At 44.1% G+C, this 20,060-nt stretch overlaps 1 protein-coding gene across 1 annotated transcript in view; it reads right to left on the bottom strand.

Moving 5' to 3' along the window:
* Nucleotides 1–793: 793 nt before the first annotated feature.
* Nucleotides 794–20,060, bottom strand: part of LOC144174434 (cytochrome P450 3A14-like) — a 36,496-nt gene continuing 17,229 nt past the window's right edge. Inside the window, exons 3-14 of the mRNA XM_077703151.1 lie at nt 19,403–19,455; nt 19,160–19,256; nt 16,118–16,243; nt 14,724–14,961; nt 12,195–12,325; nt 11,842–11,926; nt 11,110–11,179; nt 10,022–10,130; nt 9,389–9,480; nt 6,161–6,301; nt 3,790–3,943; nt 794–1,304 (exon numbers count right to left, since the gene is read on the bottom strand). Coding sequence (XP_077559277.1) covers nt 1,212–1,304; nt 3,790–3,943; nt 6,161–6,301; nt 9,389–9,480; nt 10,022–10,130; nt 11,110–11,179; nt 11,842–11,926; nt 12,195–12,325; nt 14,724–14,961; nt 16,118–16,243; nt 19,160–19,256; nt 19,403–19,455 — 1,389 coding nt within the window. The 3' untranslated portion in view covers nt 794–1,211. The remainder of the gene's footprint in view (nt 1,305–3,789; nt 3,944–6,160; nt 6,302–9,388; nt 9,481–10,021; nt 10,131–11,109; nt 11,180–11,841; nt 11,927–12,194; nt 12,326–14,723; nt 14,962–16,117; nt 16,244–19,159; nt 19,257–19,402; nt 19,456–20,060) is intronic.

The raw sequence follows: 20,060 nt of genomic DNA, 5'->3' as shown, positions 1-20,060 counted from the left end.
GTTGTTTTGTCAAAACGAAATGTGCAACCTCGGGAGGGGTGACCTTGTCTGACGGTGCTATTTTGCTGACTGGCAGTGGGTGCGGTAACACAGTGCGGTCGCGTTATTGCGGTATTTACAGCTATGTACTATCAAAAAAAATCCATAATCGAACATAGCGCGTACTATTCAGTACATATGCTCGGTATCCTGACAGCAGAGCCGCGTGTACGCAGTAGGGATGAGTCACGAGAGTCCATCTCTCACCTTGGTATGGAAAAAGCATCGTTAGGCGTGCGGGCATTGTGATTTGGCCGACCGCCGCGTTTGGCGCCCATCCAGGCTACGGTTAATAACTTCGTCGTGCGCCATTTGCAACCCAATGCAGCGACGAAGTCAAGGTAGCGCGAACGGGCTTCAAACACGCCGTTAGGCCAAATCACGATGCTCTCATTACGAATGAAACTCTTCCCATGCAGGATGTAATTTTCTGTACCCAACGGGCCCGTAACTCACGACACTATAAGGGAGGGGGGGGGGGGGGGGGTACACGGCCGTTGGGCGGCAAATGGTTAGTCGAAGTACAGATAAGCAAGGCAGGCACAGTCAATGCCCTGCTGCTTTCCGCCCCACCATTCTCATGTTCCAGTGAAGTGACATGTATCGCGTTCCTCTTGCATCCTCGCCACGGTATACCGAGGTCTCGCGAACATCCTGTCACTTGCACACTCACTTGGCCCATACCCTGACTCATCTTCGCGTCACCTAACATAAGTAAACAATATCGCCCGAACAAGGGAGCGAATATATTAACATCCACACAAACACGCTTGAAAATATACAAACATACAGCCGCCTCCGTAGATAAATTGCTGTACAATAGGACGCGTTGTCCCTCCGAATATGTCTCCACCTTTGTCGTTGATAATTCTAGCCTCGTTTTCACTACTCGTGGCTCTTCGCACAAATGTTTTTCCCATAATCGGGATCGGGACAACCTTGATCGCCCAACAAACACGAGGGTGAAACCTCGAACGTATGTCTTCTGTATTAGAACAATGCTCCTGTAGAGACGCAGACGTGATTACCGTGCAAGTGAGCGGCGCTAAATTCTTAACGGACGCCTCCGCCCTTGCCGCCACAAATTCCAAGCCAGGCAGAAACTTCCGGACGATATTTATATTTCATTGTCCATTTACAATTCCTATGATTGTTATGTCAGTGGATCATCTTCAGTGGCGGTCTTTAGACAGTCTGTGAAGCACGATCCAGGGTCCCCATGCTGGGGTCGAGACCTTGGCGTACTGGCTCAATTCCATTGTCCCCTGACAAAAAAGGTGAAATATTAGCGATGCCATGCTATTCTCTGCCGTGCAGTCCACAAGTGTTAGCGCAGGGGATAACTACTGAGGGCGAGTTGATTGATTGATTGTAGGGTTTAACGCGCCGACGCAACGCAGGCGATGAGGCGCGCCGTAGTGGAGGGCTCCGGATTAATTTTGACCACCTGGGGATCTTTAACGTGCGCCGAAATCTCGTACACACGAGCGTTTTCGCTTTTCGCCTCCATCAGAAAAGCGGCCGCCGCGGCCGGGAATCGAACCCGCGACCTCGTGCTCAGCAGCGCAACGCCTTAGCCACTGAGCCACCGCGGCGGGTACTGAGGGCGAGTAGCTGCTACGGATTTCCTGGCTACGAAAAGGCCACGATATTGATTATTGACACCTCAGGCAACGCTATCAGATTTTTCTTCAGTAATTAAAAACGTTACCCAAGTTTGACCTCCCAAGTGCCTGGTTATAAAGCCGTCACTTTTCTCTATTCTCAATAGATGAAGTAATGATCAGATTCAAATTACTATCACAGTTCAATTGATATACCCAAGGTTCCTGCTCAACCCTTTATAGAGAGTCCTCAAAAAAACATTTCTCAAAAAAGAGAAGTTATATTTTCTTCTTGCGCCAGCATTGTCTAACTTATTCACCGCTGGAATGGTTTAATCAGGGGATAATGCCGTGCTAAATAAAACGTAATAGGCACGTAGAAAGATGGCTCATACCGTGATGCTGAGGTGGTTCTGCTCAAACAGGTTAGATTCGCTCAGAGCAGACAGCGGTGTTTATACACGCAGGTTGAATGGGGCGAGTATATGCTTGGATGTGTTGGATGTGTAACTTTTTCGTCCCAATTTTTTGTTACAAGATGAAAAGTTTGGCTAAGAACAAGTGAACTGAGACGAGCTAGTTGTAGCCCGTGTTCGTGCTTGTAGCCTGTTTTTGTCAGCGCAGTGTTCGCCCTTTCCTCCCATCGCATTGTTTTTAGAGCTGTTTTTCGAAGTAGCATTTGGCTAAAAGTTGGTACGTTTTTGGTAAATTCTGGAATGTAACCTTGCAAGAACAAAAACGGCCCCTAATTTACCTTAAAGGAGCCATGAAGAGAAAATGCAAGTTGGTTTGATTCGAAAGATTTCGTGTTTTATAGTTCCCCCAGCGCTTGTCCGGATACAAACGGTGCTTTATTCACTGAGAAATTAAACAATTTAGGTTAAAATTTTGATTTTCCCGCTCAATCGTGCGTTTTCGTGGTCCCAAGTGACATCACTGGAACCGACCGCTCTGCAGCCTAGAATACCTTCATTCACAAATCCGCCGTAGAGGGTAGAGACACGTATACGCTGGCGCCGCCATTTTCGGTTGCTCGCTCGCCGCCGAAGCAAGTCATTGTGTCAAAACCGCGCTAAAATTATCGCCGCAACGCGGTTTACTGAAGAAGTTTGAATCATATTGTCTGTTTCGCGTTGCTAGGTCTCGTGGGAAACGAAAAGAATAACGCGTTGAGCCCGTTGGCCCAATTGCGGCGGCACGGGACCGTTCAAAGGTTGTCTCCACCCTGTACAGCGGTGTTGGTTTGTTCCCGCGTTTCTTTACGTTCCGTAACCTAGATGGCGCCACCATACCGTGGCAAGCGTTTGGTTTGTTTTTGCCCGAATTTAAACCTGGCTTGTTTTTGTTCTGGGAGAAAATATTCGTTCCCTGAAACAGTGCTCGCTCGACAAATGGGGTCACGTAAAACACCGTTGCTTGCGTCAATCGACCAGTGTCGTCTGAGACAACCCCAAGCCCCGTAGTGCTGTGCAGCTAAACAAGCATGCTGTGCGCAGTACGAACAGCAGAACGCATCAGTACTTCTATGTTTACATGTGCTTTCGTAACTTCCACTGTTTGTCCCATCATTCTTATTGCTTTGTAAAGAATGTGCCCTAAATTTAAGCGCAAATCGCTCGTTCGTCTAGTTTGTAAGTTCTACCTAATTTTCATCTGCTTCTGCCAGCCTCCGCCAATCGCAGAGCTTAGCTGATGTGACGACATAGGTTCTGTTGCGGGAAATGAGCTGGTGGGTCGCATGACCGTTCCCGTTTTTCCTAATTATGTAGCTTATTTGAGCGAAGTTTACGTTAAAAGTGGTGTCAGTATGATTCTAACGAGACAATCTTTTGAATGAACCAAACTTGTGTTTTCTCTTCATGGCTCGTTTAAACCTCACGTAATAAAGTGTTCAGTGGCCTTGATCTTTCTACTTGCTTTGAAATTTTGGTCTCATCTGACCCCAACATTTTTTACCGAACCAGAAAACCACAGCGGAAATTTTCTTTTTCTCATGTTGCTTGAGAAAACAGACTTACTTTCATTTTCTAACTTTATGTAAATGTGATAAACCACCGTGGTCTGGTCTATCACCGTGGCCTCTCGAAAGGCCGTGGTATGGGAACTAGTGACGTCCCCACGCCTCACGCATTACACTTTACTATACCTTTTGAGACGGCCCGAGCTCCAGGCGGTATTTCAATAACAGTCTAGCGACCGTATATCTTATCTTCATCAGCGCCAGCCTCATACCAACGCAGTTACGCGGTCCCACACCAAACGGCATGTGCCTCATGATGGCGTCATGGGCGCCGGAAAACCTGAAAATGAAGTGAAACAGCCTTCTGTTGTAAAAAAACATGTCATACGGATGTATGACAGGTACCATGTGCATTAAACTTGCAACAGTACTCAGGGCGGACTTAGCACTTGCTTCCAAAGTAATGAGCACGTCATGTCTCCAAGTGAGAAACCGTGAAATCGTAAACATATTCCGCGTGTGTGGCAAGTATCAAAAGCATAGACAAGATGACAGCTAGATCACTACGCAAGTTATCCTTTCAACGGCGTTCCTTAAAATCGTACACACCGAATGTACTATTATGAGCAGTATGAAAGGGAACACAGGAACGCGTGGCAAACAGCCTCGAAACAGACTCGCAGTGATACTCGGATGGCGCTGTGAAAAACAAAGGGGGAATGGAGGGCGCTCTTCCACTAACTGTTGGCACCCCCACCACGCTGGCATTTCTACAAAGCAGCAGCCTACGCCATTTCGCCGATAATATGGTATTGTCCGACAGCCGATAAGACGCACGGCGGGAATGGAAACAGTTCTTAGAACAGCGTCCCCTTTCCACTTTGTTTCCGACGGCTGCCGCTGCGTATCACTGATAGCTGGGTCTGAGGGTGTTTTCTACGCGTTCCTGTGTTCCCTTTCACATTGCTCATAATAGTACGTTTTCTTGCATATAATGCAATTATCCGACCAATGATAGACTACGCAGTAGTAATCTGGGACACATCCACAAAATCCGGTATTAATAAATTAGAAAGGTGGCAAAACTGGCTGCAAAATGTATTTACAATTCAAATGGGCGCACCTCATTATCAGCTTCAGTAGCGTGGAAATTTGGGCTTGTTGGTTCATAACTTACAAATATATAGCGCAGAAGACGAGAGACACAGACAAGTAGACACACACACAGACAAGCAGCCCCTGAGAAGTTGAATAGGCTTTGTAAGATAAATAAGGGTGATAGACAGATTTCTTAGAATTGTAAAAAGAAACACCAAACTTCGTTCGTTGACTGTATAGATAGTGTTGTCTACCAGATTCCCCTCTTTTGTGGTAAACAGTATGTTGGTCAAACCGGTCGTTGTCTAAATGATCGCCTTCGTGAGCACAATCGCAATGTAAAAAAGAAAAATGAATAAGATGGACTACTAGTTACGCACTGTAACGCATGTACAGATTGCAAACCATTCCTTGATAAATGTGTTATTATTTGTAAGACTAAGGACAAGTGTACACGTGGAATTATTGAGGCGGAAAAGATAACCAGGTTAGGAAGCTCTTGTGCAAGTTCGACTTCTATCAAATTATCAGAAAAAGAGATTGCCTACTTGCGTTCGTGCTGATGTACGCATGTGTGTGAAGTCACGGGATTCTTGCCTATATATGTGCGTTATCGTTTTCAATAAAGGTGTTGGAAGTTAGCGCCGTGTGTGTCTACTTGTCTGTGTCTCTAGTCTTCTGCGCTATATATTTGTAAGTCATTATCAGCTCTCCTTTAAAACCTTTAAAACCTTTAAAAAACCTTTAAAACTTTTAAACCTTTAAAGTCTCCTTTAAAGTCATTATCAGCTTTAAAACCGGACTTGCCACCTGAAGTTCTTCTTTTAATTAATTACAGGGCATTACTTCACTGGCCTTCTCGCATCCTAAAATATTCATCCGGTTATAATACAAAGCGCCGCCACGCGTTCTCAATAACCCAATTGAACCCTCGAAATAACTGCTACAAATATTCATTTTTTCCTCAAACAACTGTTCAATGGAGCGATCTCACTAACGAAGCGGTAACACAGCAGTAATTGCCTCCATTTGAAAAGTGTTTGTAACAAGATATGTATTTTTATTGTTGTTCATTTTATGTTCTATTTCTTTGTTGCCTTATTTTGTATTTATTTGTATTTACTTATCCGTACCCACCCTGCAAAAGTCTCGAGAGTGACTGCAGTATTTACAAATGAACAAACAAATAAAATAAATGTGCTGCGCTACTATTTTAATTAGCTTTTTTGTATTAAGGTACTTCCTCAAAAAGCTGAAAATAAGTCATTCCCTCTTACTGATAAAATTTTAGGTGTTGCAGGAGAATTGGTTGTAAGTTTTTTATATATCACATCATGGGGCATTTTATCCATCCCCCTCTAGTGATGCTGGCGTCCTCTGGCGGTGACCTCTACGCTGGCTGACTGACATCCCCCCGCCAAATATATTCCGAAAAGTCGGAGAAAAAAATTAAGCGAACCTGTCCGGATTGAACTCCGAAGCGTCGCTCCAATATCTCGGGTCTCTCTGAACGTGGTACTGAGATACCATGAAGCACGTCCCGGCCTTGAATGCGATGCCATTGTATTGGAAGTCTTCTTTAGCTCTGCGGGTCACAAATCTGCAAACATTGACATAGTTTGAAAAGAAAAAAAAGGCAGCTTTTGATGCATCTCTGGTATCAATGATATCAAGCCCAAATGCCCAACCTTTAGAAAAAAAATTTCACGCATATCCACGAAGGGAACCATGACCAGTGGGTGAAGCACTGCGGATTGTTCTTACCGTAAATCACCCGTGAGAGTGCTTGCTGCTGCTAAAATGATTTTTAATCCAATCCAATACAATAAAATTTAATTTATTTCAATCTAATCCAATCCATTTCAATCCAATCAGAACCAAATCCAAATCTAAATCCAAATTCAAATCAAAACCAATTCAATCCAATCCAATCCAATACTCCTCGAGCATGCTGAGCACGGCTCCCCAGGAGCAATCTCTCTCTCTGTCTCTAACCTTTTGTGAACCTCTTATTTTGTTCTTGTTAACCTTTTGTTCACAGATGTTTCGATTACACGGTGGTGTGCGCATCCATCCATCCATCCATCTATCCATCCATCTATCCATCCATCTATCCATCCATCTATCCATCCATCTATCCATCCATCTATCCATCCATCTATCCATCCATCTATCCATCTATCCATCTATCCATCTATCCATCTATCTATCTATCTATCTATCCCTCTCTCTCTCTCTCTCTCTCTCTCTCTCTCTCTCTCTCTCTCTCTCTCTATCTCTCTCTCTCTATCATCTTTTTGAACCTTTTATTTTGTTCTTGTTAGCGTTTTGTGAATCTTTTATTCACAGATGTTTCGATTTACACGGTGCTGTGCCATGACCGCGGACGCCGGACGCTGGACGGACAAGCCTCGGCCTTAAGGTGCTTCGCCCCTAAAATGCCCTCTATCAGTTTTGTGCATTCATAGTCGAGTATAGGTGTAAATGGACCCTGAAGGGAATTTTTCAAGCTCTCTGTTTTGCTTGCACTGCGTAGACTGGCCCAAACTGGCACCAACTAACGGCTGTGACGACAAGAAGAGATGCACCTTGATTGGACGATGTTCAAGAATAGTATTCAAACAAGTTTCGGTTTCGGTTCTGTAAGATAAGCCTCGCAGGACGGCTTCGAATCGCAGTAATCACTAGCCGAGGCCTACGCAGTGGATGAACGCCCTCCGCGTCACCGCAGACGCACAAATGCCATGGGTTTGTCCCCCATATTAGGAGCTTGCCTCACTCATTCCTGTATCCTAAAAAGCGTGTTCGCACCAGGCCAAGGGTCTGTTGATTCTAGCCTGTGCCGACTGCCCGCTAGCATTTGGTGCTTATGGGAACAGCACGCCGAGAACTCGCTGGCCCGTCACTGTCAGCCTGCGCGCGTTCTGTGAACTAGTTGGTAGAGCAGTGAACGTTACGGCCGAAAAATGGTGAAGTAAGTACAGAAAATATCGCAGAAAACTAAAACGTCCACTTACAAAAAAACAAAAAAAAACAATGTACCCTTGGGGATTCGAACTTGTGACTTGCAAAATAACATTCCTAGCTCTTTTTTCTTTATTGCATATTGAACAAACAGTCACGCCAATGTCTACGATTCTGGTTTAAAATACATCAGTGTCGGTTTAAAACCCGCTCAGCCAACTTTGGTGGGCGAAAACTATCATAAACATCGAAAGAAGACAACTCCTCCAAAATGGGTAACCACGTAAGCTCCGGGCACCGCATATAAATTACTTCCTTCAGCATACTGACATTCTGAGCAAAGTACTTGCTGACAGCCTTCGCGTCAGCATCACAGTGGCGCACTGCCATACGACTCAGCCAGGTGGCGTGTAGGCCCAAAAGCATTATCAAATCGTACGGCACACTGTCATGATTGTCGACTGGAATGAAACGGATTCCATGCGGTATCAAAGGCAAGCCTTTTTTCAGTGTAGGCTAAAGGACGTCCCAAACAAAGGCGGCAACCCAGCAGTGTAGGAAAACGTGGTCTATTGTTGCGGGTTTTTTACACAAAATACAAGCTGTTCTTCATGGCACAAACAACCCTTTTTCAGCTTCCATGTTTTGACTAGAAGAGTTCCCGAATAAAGCTTAAAAAAGAATGTTTTGATACATGCTTTTTTTTTGATACAGTGCTTTTTTTTGATACATGAATGTTTTGATACAGTCAGGTGATAAGAAAAATTACCCTCTGTGTTTTTAGTTACACAAAAAAAGTCCCCGAAATTATGCATTTGTTTTTCCTGTGTCTACTTTGGTAGTTTTCTGGCGTAACTACGCAGAAGCATTCAAAGTGCCCTTGTTACACAACTTTTCGCAGTTTCGAAGTATTATTTTTCAAATGCCCAATTTTATCACTTGTATCGCTCTGATCTCACCTTGAAGGGTGTGCACTTCTAGTCGCTAAGTTGCTGTAAATTTTTCTACCGTTCTAACTTTTATAATTAGCGACTCGACTTTGCTGGTCAAGTTAATTCAGACAACTCTACCAGCAATCAGGTTTAAACCTGTTGAGACAACATGTGGCCTCCACAGACAACCAAACCCCAGGGAACCTTCCAGGATCCCTGTCTTTGAGGAGATGGCTGACAATTTCCAAATTAGGAGCGAGTATGGCGGTGTTCTCAACCCAGCTGCGACAAATTTTTCAAGCACCGGCCATACAGTTTCATCGTGCGACACGAACATTTATTAATTTTGTTCTCGAGAAATAAAAGTAAATCAAATTGCCTCGGCGGACGCAACCGAAGGATAACCGGCTTAACCAAATTTTACAATAAACAAATTGGCCAAAAGGCAGGAGGGATTTGCACCGCTTAAGAATGGAGATAAAATAAAGGTGCAAAGCTACTCAACCGACACCGCAGCCAGGACAGCGGGCCCGGGTATACTTCCCTGATCTCACTTGAAAAGTTGTGGAAGGGTTTCGGTTCTGAGGGAATGGGTAAGAGTGAAGAGAAGGGGTTATTGGGGTTTGGAAGGGGAACAGGGACAGCGCGTTTCTGGTCTGATCTTTGGAAGTGTGACTCCTTTTCAGGCCTGCTTTTCCACCTCGGGAAGGCCATCAGACTGTGCCAATTGAGGATTATGCGTTTAAGCAGAGCACCCGTTCTTAAATGCATTTTACTGATAATTTACTTACGTGAGTCCTGGTGGGTAAAGCCGTAGTGCCTCGTCGACTACTTGCGCCAAGTACTTTGTTTTCTTCATGAATGTTTCATAATCCAGAACACCCTGCAGAATATATGAAACATACTGAAGGAACATGCACTGCTATTCCGTGTTTCGCGTTTTTACAATTGGAAATCAGAAAGTGGTGTAATGCGCTATTCTACGAATAAATCAGGCCTGAGTTAATTTCGATTGTTAAGAAGTGGGACACAGCTCAGTGACGGACTTTGCTTTAACAGCAATCCGTTTGGCCATGCGCAAGAAAATCGCACTTGTAACTCGCTATTGACAGGCTTCTAGGTTGCTCGCAACCCCATATCATTTATTACAAGATCGAATGTTGGTTGCGGCGATCAGAATACAAATAATATTGCTCCAGTAAAATTGACAGACACACTTTTTAATGTTAAAGTGGCTGAAGTACTGTCCATTAGAATTATTTTTATAGCGCTTTCTTGTGTTTTCTTTCGATCGGGAGTTTCAGCAACGAGTTATAAACACTTAAATGTTGAAGCAGCCGCTAGTTCCATGAACCACACAGTTTAGCTATAGCACTGCATCGTAACATCAGAATTTTTGTTTTGCCGGGAGGTGTAACGCTTACGTTAGTAGCAACAGCGTCAGCAATTTCTTTTCGAAGCCTTTCTTGCACTTCTGGGTACTTCGCAAGGGCGAATGTAACGTAGCTTAGCCCGGTTGCCGTCGTCTCGAATCTGTGTGGAAAAAGAAAAAAATACTTGCGCTGAAAACGCCCGCCATTCAAAAGAGGCATGATTTGTTTTTCATTGGAAGAAGTGCGCCCAATACAAAACACGCCTGCATGACTTACTTATAAGCGGCATCTAAGCCTCCAAAAAGCGCCACTCCTCCTATACACTCTAAGAAATCGGCGCAGGCGGGCTTCACGACAAAGCCCCAAAACGACCATTCAGCGTGTTTAAATGTGCGAATTTGGTGAATGACGAGGCCAAGCATGCGACTAAAGTAAAAACTAGGACCTGCGCTGGGACAACTGCGCAAGGCGTGGATGTGCGCTGTTGTCCCAGCGCAGGTCCTAGTTTTTACTTTAGTCGCATGCTTGGCCTCGTCATTCACCAAATTCGCACATTTAAACACGTTGAATGGTCGTTTTGGGGCGTTGTCGTGAAGCCTACCTGCACCGGTTTCTTAGAGTGTACCTTTAAAACGACCGTTTTGCTTCTCACAAGCATCTAGCGCTTTCTGTAAGGCGCAAAGGTTCTTTAAAACGACGTCACGGTTCTCACAATTAAAATCCGCAATTTTCCTCCGTGTAAAGTTACATAATAAAGGCCCTGTTACTGATTGGACCCTGAAAGCCTGAACGTTATACAGAACGTCTTTGGCAATTCGTAATGATCAGCATTTTAACGACCAGCCCATTGTACTACACGCTGACAACTATTTCACACGTATTTGACAGTAGATTCCCAACACTACGTGGCAATATAATTTTACGGCGATTTATAACCCGTTCTTCCACGCCGCCATCTTTGTTTGTCTCATCCAACTCGTTTTACGTTCTCAGTTATGTCAGTCGTGCAACGTATACGTGCTTAATATTTGCAGCTGATCCGCTATTGTAGCATTTTTAGGTGAATAACATTTTATTAGTCTTTTTTTACATTATTATTTATTACATTTTTATTATTATTAGCATATATTGTATCTTACCCCGCAACAAAGAGAGACGAAGCAGTGGTGACAACTTCTTCTGTGGTTAGGGTTCTGCACTTGGGTGGTCCTGAAAAGGAACGACGAAGACATGGAGTCTGCTTTTACCTATCTTGTTACAGCCGACGTGATCAGAAGCTGGCCGGCGGGGCCTAGTCCCGAAGACGTCGTGAACGTGGGTGGGATGTGGAGGCTCTGCGCAGCCCGACCTCCCACTCCCTGCTGGCCATAAATAAAGTCTTTCTCTCTCTCTCTCTCCAGCAATAGCCCCCACTGCGAAGGGCAAAACGGTTCGTTCAAGCATTAATCGGGATCAAAACCAATTTTTCTGTTATTCCGCCTGCATGTTAGCCATCATATTTACATATAAAAATACATTTTTACCCCAGAAAGTCATAAGATACCGCTACGGCTACACGCGAAAACTTCACTCCCGCAGCATATTTTTGTTGCTTCAAAACAGTTCTGCCCCTCGAACGCAAGTGGAATAAATGCTTTAATAATTTTTCGAACACGAACAAAATTAGGTCGAGTAAGGCGGTAATTATCTTGCGAAAACTGTAAAGTACACTGTGGTGGAAACATCCTACTGACAGCGCGTAGACAAACAGTGCAAATTTTGCTCCACCTGTTGGCATGCCATAGCTGCAAAATTTGTACTGAATTAGACATACTCTATAGATTCCACGAAGGACGCCTCGGAAGTTCAATGAAGTGAATGAAATTTATTACCGTTTGACTGGTTGGAATGTTCGTTGCGTTGTGTGTGGTCGTATACAAAATCAAGGAGGTTTTGCAAGATGTCAGGTTTTCGAAGCTGGAGAGAAAAGTGAATAAAAAATGTAAGCGAAAAAAAAAGAAGTTTATTTGAGTTAGGTCGGAAGCTTTGTCAATATACAACCGATCAGGCTGCTTTCTAATACTGGTTTCTGTTTCACACTTTTATACGGAAAGTTCTCCTGTAATACCTGTCCACCGCCACAAATATTCTATATACTTATACGTTAGAATCCTCGGCAAGTACACATTGACAGAAGCGCTCATTCTAGAAGGCTGGGGTTTGAACAGCCGACGAATGCACTCACCGAAGGGTCTTGTTTTCGTATCTCAACTATCTTGGCTGTCTGGTCGTTCAGCTGTTGGAATGTGTATTCTCCCAGGTGCAGTGACAGCCAGTAAAGAGGCTTCATAAAAACTCCAAATGTGGTCGTACACTCTACGAAAAGAAACATAAAAGCAGTTCCACTCAGTTTAAACGCTTTCAAGTGCGGAGCAGTGATCCGCTAGAGGGGATGTAGCGCCCTCTCTTGAGTAATGTCAGTATTAGCCTGACATTGATGCTGGTAGTCAAGAGAGGGTGCCGCAGACCGTGACCAGGCCTATAAAGAGACACTGAATTGATCTTTCATTATTTAGGGTAGTAATACGTTAATTAAAGTATTTCCCTTGTTTTATACACTGTGTACTTATTTGCGACCTAGCTACCGCAGCCTGCGTGGCAAAGGCGCTGCGCAAAGACCACCCATTGCACTTATAGTTTGAGTAACCTGGGCCTCCGTTGCGGAACAGGATTGACACCGGCTTCGTAACGTGAGCAACCCAGGTTCGATCCCGGGCAAAGGGAAGCGGTGATCTTTTAAAAGCATCTGTTTCGGTGCGTGACGCGGCGTCACTCATGTAATGGTGGCAGCCCTTAAAGTGCTTGCGCTTAATAATACGAGATCTCCAAGGAAACTTGCTCATCATGGTTGATTTATTTTCGGTAGGCCCCCTGAAATAAACGTGTTTCACTTTCAAGCACGTTTCTGGCCCCAGCTGGACCATGCGCCATTTCGGGAGCATCGTAAGAAAAAAACTAAAGCAGAAATAGGCGCCAACACTTCCGCCAATCTAGCAAGAATTCTGTGCCTTCAAGTTGGTCGAGGGAGGTACTATACGTCTGCATGGGACAAAAATGTAGAATACGCAATTGCGGTAATGCAAACGAATTTTTCTCCGGCCCGGTGTCTGTGCTGTTGCACTGCGTTTGCAGTGATGCGCATTGCAGACTCTGGACCACCACAACTCGGAGAATTTATTTTCCACACTAAAGATCACGTCACGAAATTTTCGTCCCCGACTACACATTACCGCACTCCATACTAACGATTCGCCAGGAATTAGACTACTACTGCCCTGGTAGCCTTGAGTGTCAAACGTGCCAACAAAACTCTGGCAGGTTAGCGATAAGCCTCAATGAATGCAATTTTGTGAACCGCCGCGGTGGCTAAGTGGTTAAGGCGCTGTGCTTATGAGCCCAAAAACGCAGGTTCGCTACCTGACCGCGGTGGCCGCTTTTCTGGTGGACGCGAATAGCGAAAACGCCCTTGGGTTCGACATTTCGGCGCACGTTAAAGATCCCCAGGCATCAAAATTATTTCTAAGTCCTTCAAACTTCCAAACTTTATAATCAATAAATTAATCAATCAATACACTGTATCTTGAATGTACACAATCAATCGCACAAAAGCGGGCATAGTAAAGAGCCGAAGCGTTTTTACAGCAATTTAAATCACATTCTTCAGTGTCACGCACAGCTGTTTCCTGTAATAAGCACTAGACGATTCATAACCGCCTTAATTTGCCTTGTACATGACCAAATAATTTGAATTAACACACCTAATTAAATAGAAAGTTTTTCCTTAAATGTTTCAGTACGCCAGAACGATACGCGATGTTAAATTCGTTCATGGTATTCGCCATGCTTGCCTAAAAGTTAAGCGGTTGTACACGACTTTTTCAAGCTATTTCCGGGTAGAATTCTTACCTTGCATTTCCCGTTGCGAACATTGTAAACTGGGGTGTTTACACCTTCCCACAATTGACAATGCCGGAGCACATAAGCCACGTCTAATGTAAATTTTTCGTTACGTCAAATTATGACGGGTCTCATGAGCCGGCTGCCGCTTGTTTAATAATTAAGGCACAGAACAGAAAATCCGTCCGGTAAAAGATATATAAATTGCCTACATGAATCACTGCTAGCGTGTATTGCCACAAAAACACCACTAGTAACTCTTCAGACGACAAATACTGTCGGCTTCCCATATTCCCATCTCTTGTATTAAAAAAATGTTACTCAAGGACTCGGAAGGTTCTTTTGTGAGTCTAAGAAAGAGACAAATACTCTGCGTATACAGATGCATCCGTAACGCAATCCCACGCTCAAAAAACTCTGGAACAAAAAATTTACTTTATAAAAGGGGGACGAAATAGCACGAACGACCCTGGGTGCTATGCCCCCGAGTGCCTAACGACAGATTGAATGTTTATAATGATTCACCATTAGGAAGTTACGGTCAAACTTTTAATTACGACATCTACATCGAAAGAGATTCAAGCTTAGTGCATCTTTTAGCAAAATTTACTTTCAAAGTTGTCCAAGCTTGCCACCATTATTTTCATTCGAAACTGCCGTGTAGATTTCCAGTAGTGTCTTTAATGAAGCTAAAAGGAATTGGCTACGCCGCGCCTGTACGCAGGGAGCGTTGTAGTGAGAAATGAGTTAGTAGGAAAAGTTGCTTAAAAATGTATTGAAGTCCATCATTGATACACATCGTATAGTGGTCACTTACGGGCGATCATGTGGAAAGGACCTGTCATGGCCCCCCGAAGTGTAGCTTTGGCAACAGCCAATGCAGGGTGGTCAGGCTTTCCCTGGAAACGTTCATCGATGCCAAATGCACCTCGAGCAACATAGTCCATGGACAGTTCTTCGAATTTGCCCGACATATTAACTTCTTCACCGGAGTCAGCGAACTTTTCCAAGGACTGTACAAATATATCCGCATCTTCTTCGATGCAGGGCATCATCTATAGAAACAAAGGCAATCTTATTTCTTTATACAAACAGTTGGGATGTGATAATCGCTGAGGTATACAAATCTTTGGCGCTTGAAGTACCATTATTATTCCCCGCACTCCTAAGGTGAAGTCCCTAAATACTAAACAATATAGTACTCTTGATAAGGATTTGAAGATACGGTCACTTCCAGCATCATGTTGCTTTGGTAGTCAGGCTTCGATATTCTCTCCCATAAAGGTGTCGCAATTCCTACTGCTTTTCCCAGGCACACGTTCTTGCCAGATAGAAAGAACGTCTAAGGAGACCAAAATACTATCATAGAAAGGCTGAACTGAAACTAATGGTAGTTAAAATCGTTTTTTTAAAGGGCACTACAGATGGAAAGCACGTTGTCCTATATCGGTAAGTTGCAGTGCTCAGAAAACTAAATACTGTATTAATAATGCCGGATCTAAATAATGCTGTAAAGAAAGAAGAAAATGCAAAAAAAAACACGTAAAACTAGTGCATCCAGACCAATATTGTTTTTGCATTACCAATTGTGACAAAGATGATGATCGCTTATTAACGGGGTTACAAGCGCACGCAGGCGGAGACACTAAATGAAAAAAACACAGGAAAAGGCGATGACCTTCAACTGATTTTTTTTTTCGGAAAAGAAAAACATAAAACTCCCGCACATCCAATAGCATGACCAACACAACCTGACGTCAAAACTTATCGCTCTACCTTCAGCATGTTACAAACCTTGCACCAGATTGTCCTTTTTTTTTCGAGAGCGCTACCGAAGGCGTGCTTATGCAGTTTTCTTTAAGCCGCTCAATTTCAAGCGCTTCGACAACCTCGGGTGCGTGCTTATCTTTCTCTCTGGTGATGACTTCGCACTTACCAAACAACAAGACGCAAGCACATTTACTGCAGTGCGAAGCCAAATGTCCCGAAACAACAATCTTTTCCACGGGGTTCTTATGTTCCCTGAGCCTCTTAGCCCACTAGCCTACCAAGCCTTCCTGCATGGTGATCGCGAACTGCAAATAAAAAAATCGTTTAGGATTGTTTAAACTGTTATCTTCCGCATTTATTTGGTTTTGCGGCATGTTTGCCGCCTGTTTTTATTTCTGAACTTTGGCAACTCCTTGTAAATGTCAAGTGGTAAATACGTACGAGCTTGAGCTTGCTCGCGCTCAACCCGTGCGAAACAGCTGTGCGGATATTTTTCCATGGAGATCCAGGCAGGTGGATTAGGGACTTTTTCAAGAAAGGATGCATCTGGTCCGTCATCATTGTGAACTGAAAAAGTAAGAAATATGAGAAGCGCTACTGCAGCAAATCAAAAGTGCTGGAAATTTGTAAAACTCGAACCATCTATCCCGCAGCGACCGACAAGGCAGTATATATAGTACATCCGTACGCGTGCACCTAATTAATAGAGTTAGGTGAGCAATTCTACCGCGGGGCTGACAAAGAACTGTATTAACCACGATAATCGAACCTGAGTTCACCCGGTAGAAAGCAGATGCTTCGTGGCTGGACCTGTGCAGTAGTCGTTGAGTAAAAACAAAGCGCAGCAAGTTTAGGAAAGGTTACCTGCACATGGGTAGCCTGTAGAAAGCCGTGGCATTTTGGTAGCGTTCGCACCAAGAAAGTGCACTTTATGTAGCGAAAGAACCGCTGCGGATGCAGTCAGAATTGTGACTCGTACCGTGCATTTCAAATAATTGTTGCATATGTATATTTTCAAACGAAGGATGGGCTGGTTGGGCTCAGTTAAAACACATTCTCTTAATTTCCTGAAAAGCCCTTTATAAACTCATCCGTTCTTTACGAACCAACTCCAACACATGTGTACCAGTCGACATCGCTTGATTCCCCTTCTACCCACCTCTTCTCCGACGTGTCCTTTCAAAATCTTCCGCTTTTCCTTTCTTTTACTTTCTTTCTTTTCTTTCATTATTTTCTTCATTTATCCTTTTCTTGCTTTTCCTGTATTCTCCACCCGACACCCGCCTTATTTCCATGAGTTAAACTCCTCTCTCACTAGAACGCTAATCAGCATGGCGTTCTTCGCCGCACCACCGGGTGAGTTTATCCCCAGGCTTCTCTTTCGTCGCTGCAGAAAAAAAAATGGCTTTGCATGTCGTGAGCACAAAATCTTGCAAAGCTAGTCTAAGAACTTTTAAGGTCAAGACATAGCCGCCGTGGCTGCTGTTCGCGCGTGTTCATTTGCCTAACAATCGTCAGCTAAATATGCGAACGTTCTTAATTTTGAAAATAAACACATAACTGAAACAACATTTCAGGCTAAAACCGCATGAGCTACAGTATTTATGATTTGTAAAAGTAAAACCCCGTGAAAAAGGACGCTCAGCAGCGAAGAGAAAAACACAGGGGTGGTCGTCCCAGCGCTTTTTTTTTTCTTTGTATTGTCCTTGATTGCGCAATGAGTGTTAGCTTTGTATAGCTTTATTTCTTTTTTCTTAATTTTTGATGCTGTGGGAGTTCACCTGCCACGTGTGTTGCTTTTAACACAGATTTGACAGTAATGGCTGGTTAGTAGCAATCTATCTTCTCGTTATTACCAATTCGAACGACAACAGCAACCTGATGTCCAAGGTTTGCGTCGGCCGCCGTGTAGAGATCTTCGATAGTTATACTACCCGAATTGCATTAAAAAGTTGCGAAATAATAAAAATTTAAGTGCCTTTGCAATATTTTATGCCTGGAAAAATAACCGAAGGCGGGAATTTCGCCGAATTTAAAAGTGGTATCACCGTGGTTTAGCGGCTAAGAGCGACACCACCCATGAGATGTTAAACTCTAGCCTATATTTGTATTAAGTTGCTGTTGCAAAATTTGGTGTAAGTTAAAGACAAAAGCTAAAACTGTCCCGATGACCACGCAAGGTTAGTGAAGCCGTGTTGGGGTTCATAGTTAATTGAATTTAAAAATGTTGCTTTGTGATAATAGTCTTTTTACTCACCCCTACATCCTAGCTGCACCGCCTACGTTGTGATAAAAATCAAAAGCCGTTAGGCACAGCACAGAAATTAAGCTTTTATAATTTACTGCGCTATAACTTGGATGATTTCGACTATAACATGAAAGATGTCCTGGGGTAAGTAGTAGAAGAGGGGAACGTAAGAATGCATGGAAAAAGCTTACAAATCCTGCATGATAGAATACAACCGGCCATTGCCTAAAATGACGGAGCAAGGATAACATAGGAGGTAAAACGAGGCTCCCTAGCGCGGCCAGATAATGTCACAAGCAGTCGTCATAGGTTAAGCTAGCGGCATCTGCCACGGGTGAAGAAACTGCGCGGCCACCGCGGTTGGCATTGCACTGCGCAGCCACGGAATGTATTTCCGCCGCTATCATTTCGCCCGTCAGGTGCCGCTACCCTCTCCTTCGCCGTCGCAGCTACGAAGCTTTGCAGACCGCTGGTTTTCATTGTCACATTATCTGGTCGCTCACCCGCGCTTGCCGATATGGGCTGTTTGGCCTCCTATATATTCTTGCTCTGTTCCTAAAACTAAATTAAGGAACAGGTTATTTGCCGCCACATCCCGGAAATGTAATTCCAAACGCTTCGCTGCACAGCACCTTCTCGTGGCACGTGCAATATGACGTCGTGCGATGGAAAACGTTAATTAACCGTGGTCAGAAGATGCGACCCGAAATTAAAGTGACCTAAAACGAACCAAATCACCATTATTAATCAAAACAGAACGAAGAAATGAGTTTAGAAGAAAAAAAATGCCATAAAATATTTCAAAGTAGACCTCCTGGGGCTCGATGCGAGGCTGCCGGCGCCAATACCCAGAACTCTACCTCGAGGCTCAGAGCCCGAAAAGCGGGATCCTTTTCCCAGTAGATCAATAGAATAGCGCCTGCAGTGACATCCACATGTCACGTGGGGGCGCTGTGCAGCGAGGCGTTTTGGAATACGGGTACTGAAACCAGTACGACGTCTGGGTATACCTGAAAGTATTGTGTTTCAGATATTTTCAACGTGCTCCAGTTACTATTCCTCAATGCTCACCCTAGTACTACATCCTATTAGCTTTAACCCGTAGGTTTACCCAAAAGACGTCGTGGGCTAACAGGTTATATCTAGTCCAATATCAAGACCTCCATAATATCGTATCGTATGATACTTTGGCTGAATTTGTTAAAAGAACACCGTAAAATCCAAACAACACTTACTCCTCTATCAACGAAGTTTTGAAAGTTGCGGACAAAAATCTCTTCTATGAGCTTTAGGTCGCCAGCCACTACAAAAGGAACATCTCCGTTGAAAAACCTGTGGGTAAAAAATGCATCACGATTGTTCAACCAAGGGGGACGCAGCTTCCAGCAGGGTTCGAAAAAGAAAACAAGAACGTGTGTTCGAACAGTGGAATGTGCAAAAACATTAAGGTAATATTTTCTTTGGCTGTTTGGTCTTACCCAAATACGTCACCGTACTGCTGTCGCCATTTTCCGAGCACCTTGTACCGTTCCTGTCCAAGGAGAAAACAAATGCTGCCATTACAAGCGGTTTTATGTAAAGTAAAACGTGAAGCAGCGTAGTCAATAAATGAGCAAAGCTTTTTATGTTAAGAGATTTTCAAACCCACGGTCCACACGGAAAGCCGGCATTTGTTTTTCGCCGTGCTCAACAAAACTGTCCATTGGAAGCACCAAAATAAGAAGACTACGCACAGAGCTTATACGGTGTCATCTTCAACAGTTGCTAACAGGCGGATTTCGGGCGTAATCATGGGTCACATAGCAGAGAACCTCATAGAGGCAAAGAGCGAAGTTTGTCGCTCTAGGAGCTGCGTAACAAGCCCTCACTCGAGCGTTGGCCAGGGAAAATCAGAACACCTTACACTCGCGCAGAAATCAAGAAACCGTCCTGGCGGGGGTGGGGGACTGAGACGTTGTGGAAGAAATTTTGTTGTTGTCGAAAATTTATAAACGCGACATCGTCAGGCACCTCATCGAATGCGAGTAGTGGCTATATTCGTCCTCGTCCGTCAACCCTAATGGTACCTGTATCGGAAGAACGACGCAAGGCAGACCTGGGCCATGGCTGCCCTTAGCGAGGATGATAACTTTACTA

This window comes from Haemaphysalis longicornis, unplaced genomic scaffold, assembly GCF_048455015.1.
Source record: "Haemaphysalis longicornis isolate Haplotype H1 unplaced genomic scaffold, Haemaphysalis longicornis Haplotype H1 scaffold_3, whole genome shotgun sequence".
Taxonomy (NCBI): Eukaryota; Metazoa; Arthropoda; class Arachnida; order Ixodida; family Ixodidae; genus Haemaphysalis; species Haemaphysalis longicornis.
This window is presented reverse-complemented; position numbering and strand designations above follow the sequence as displayed.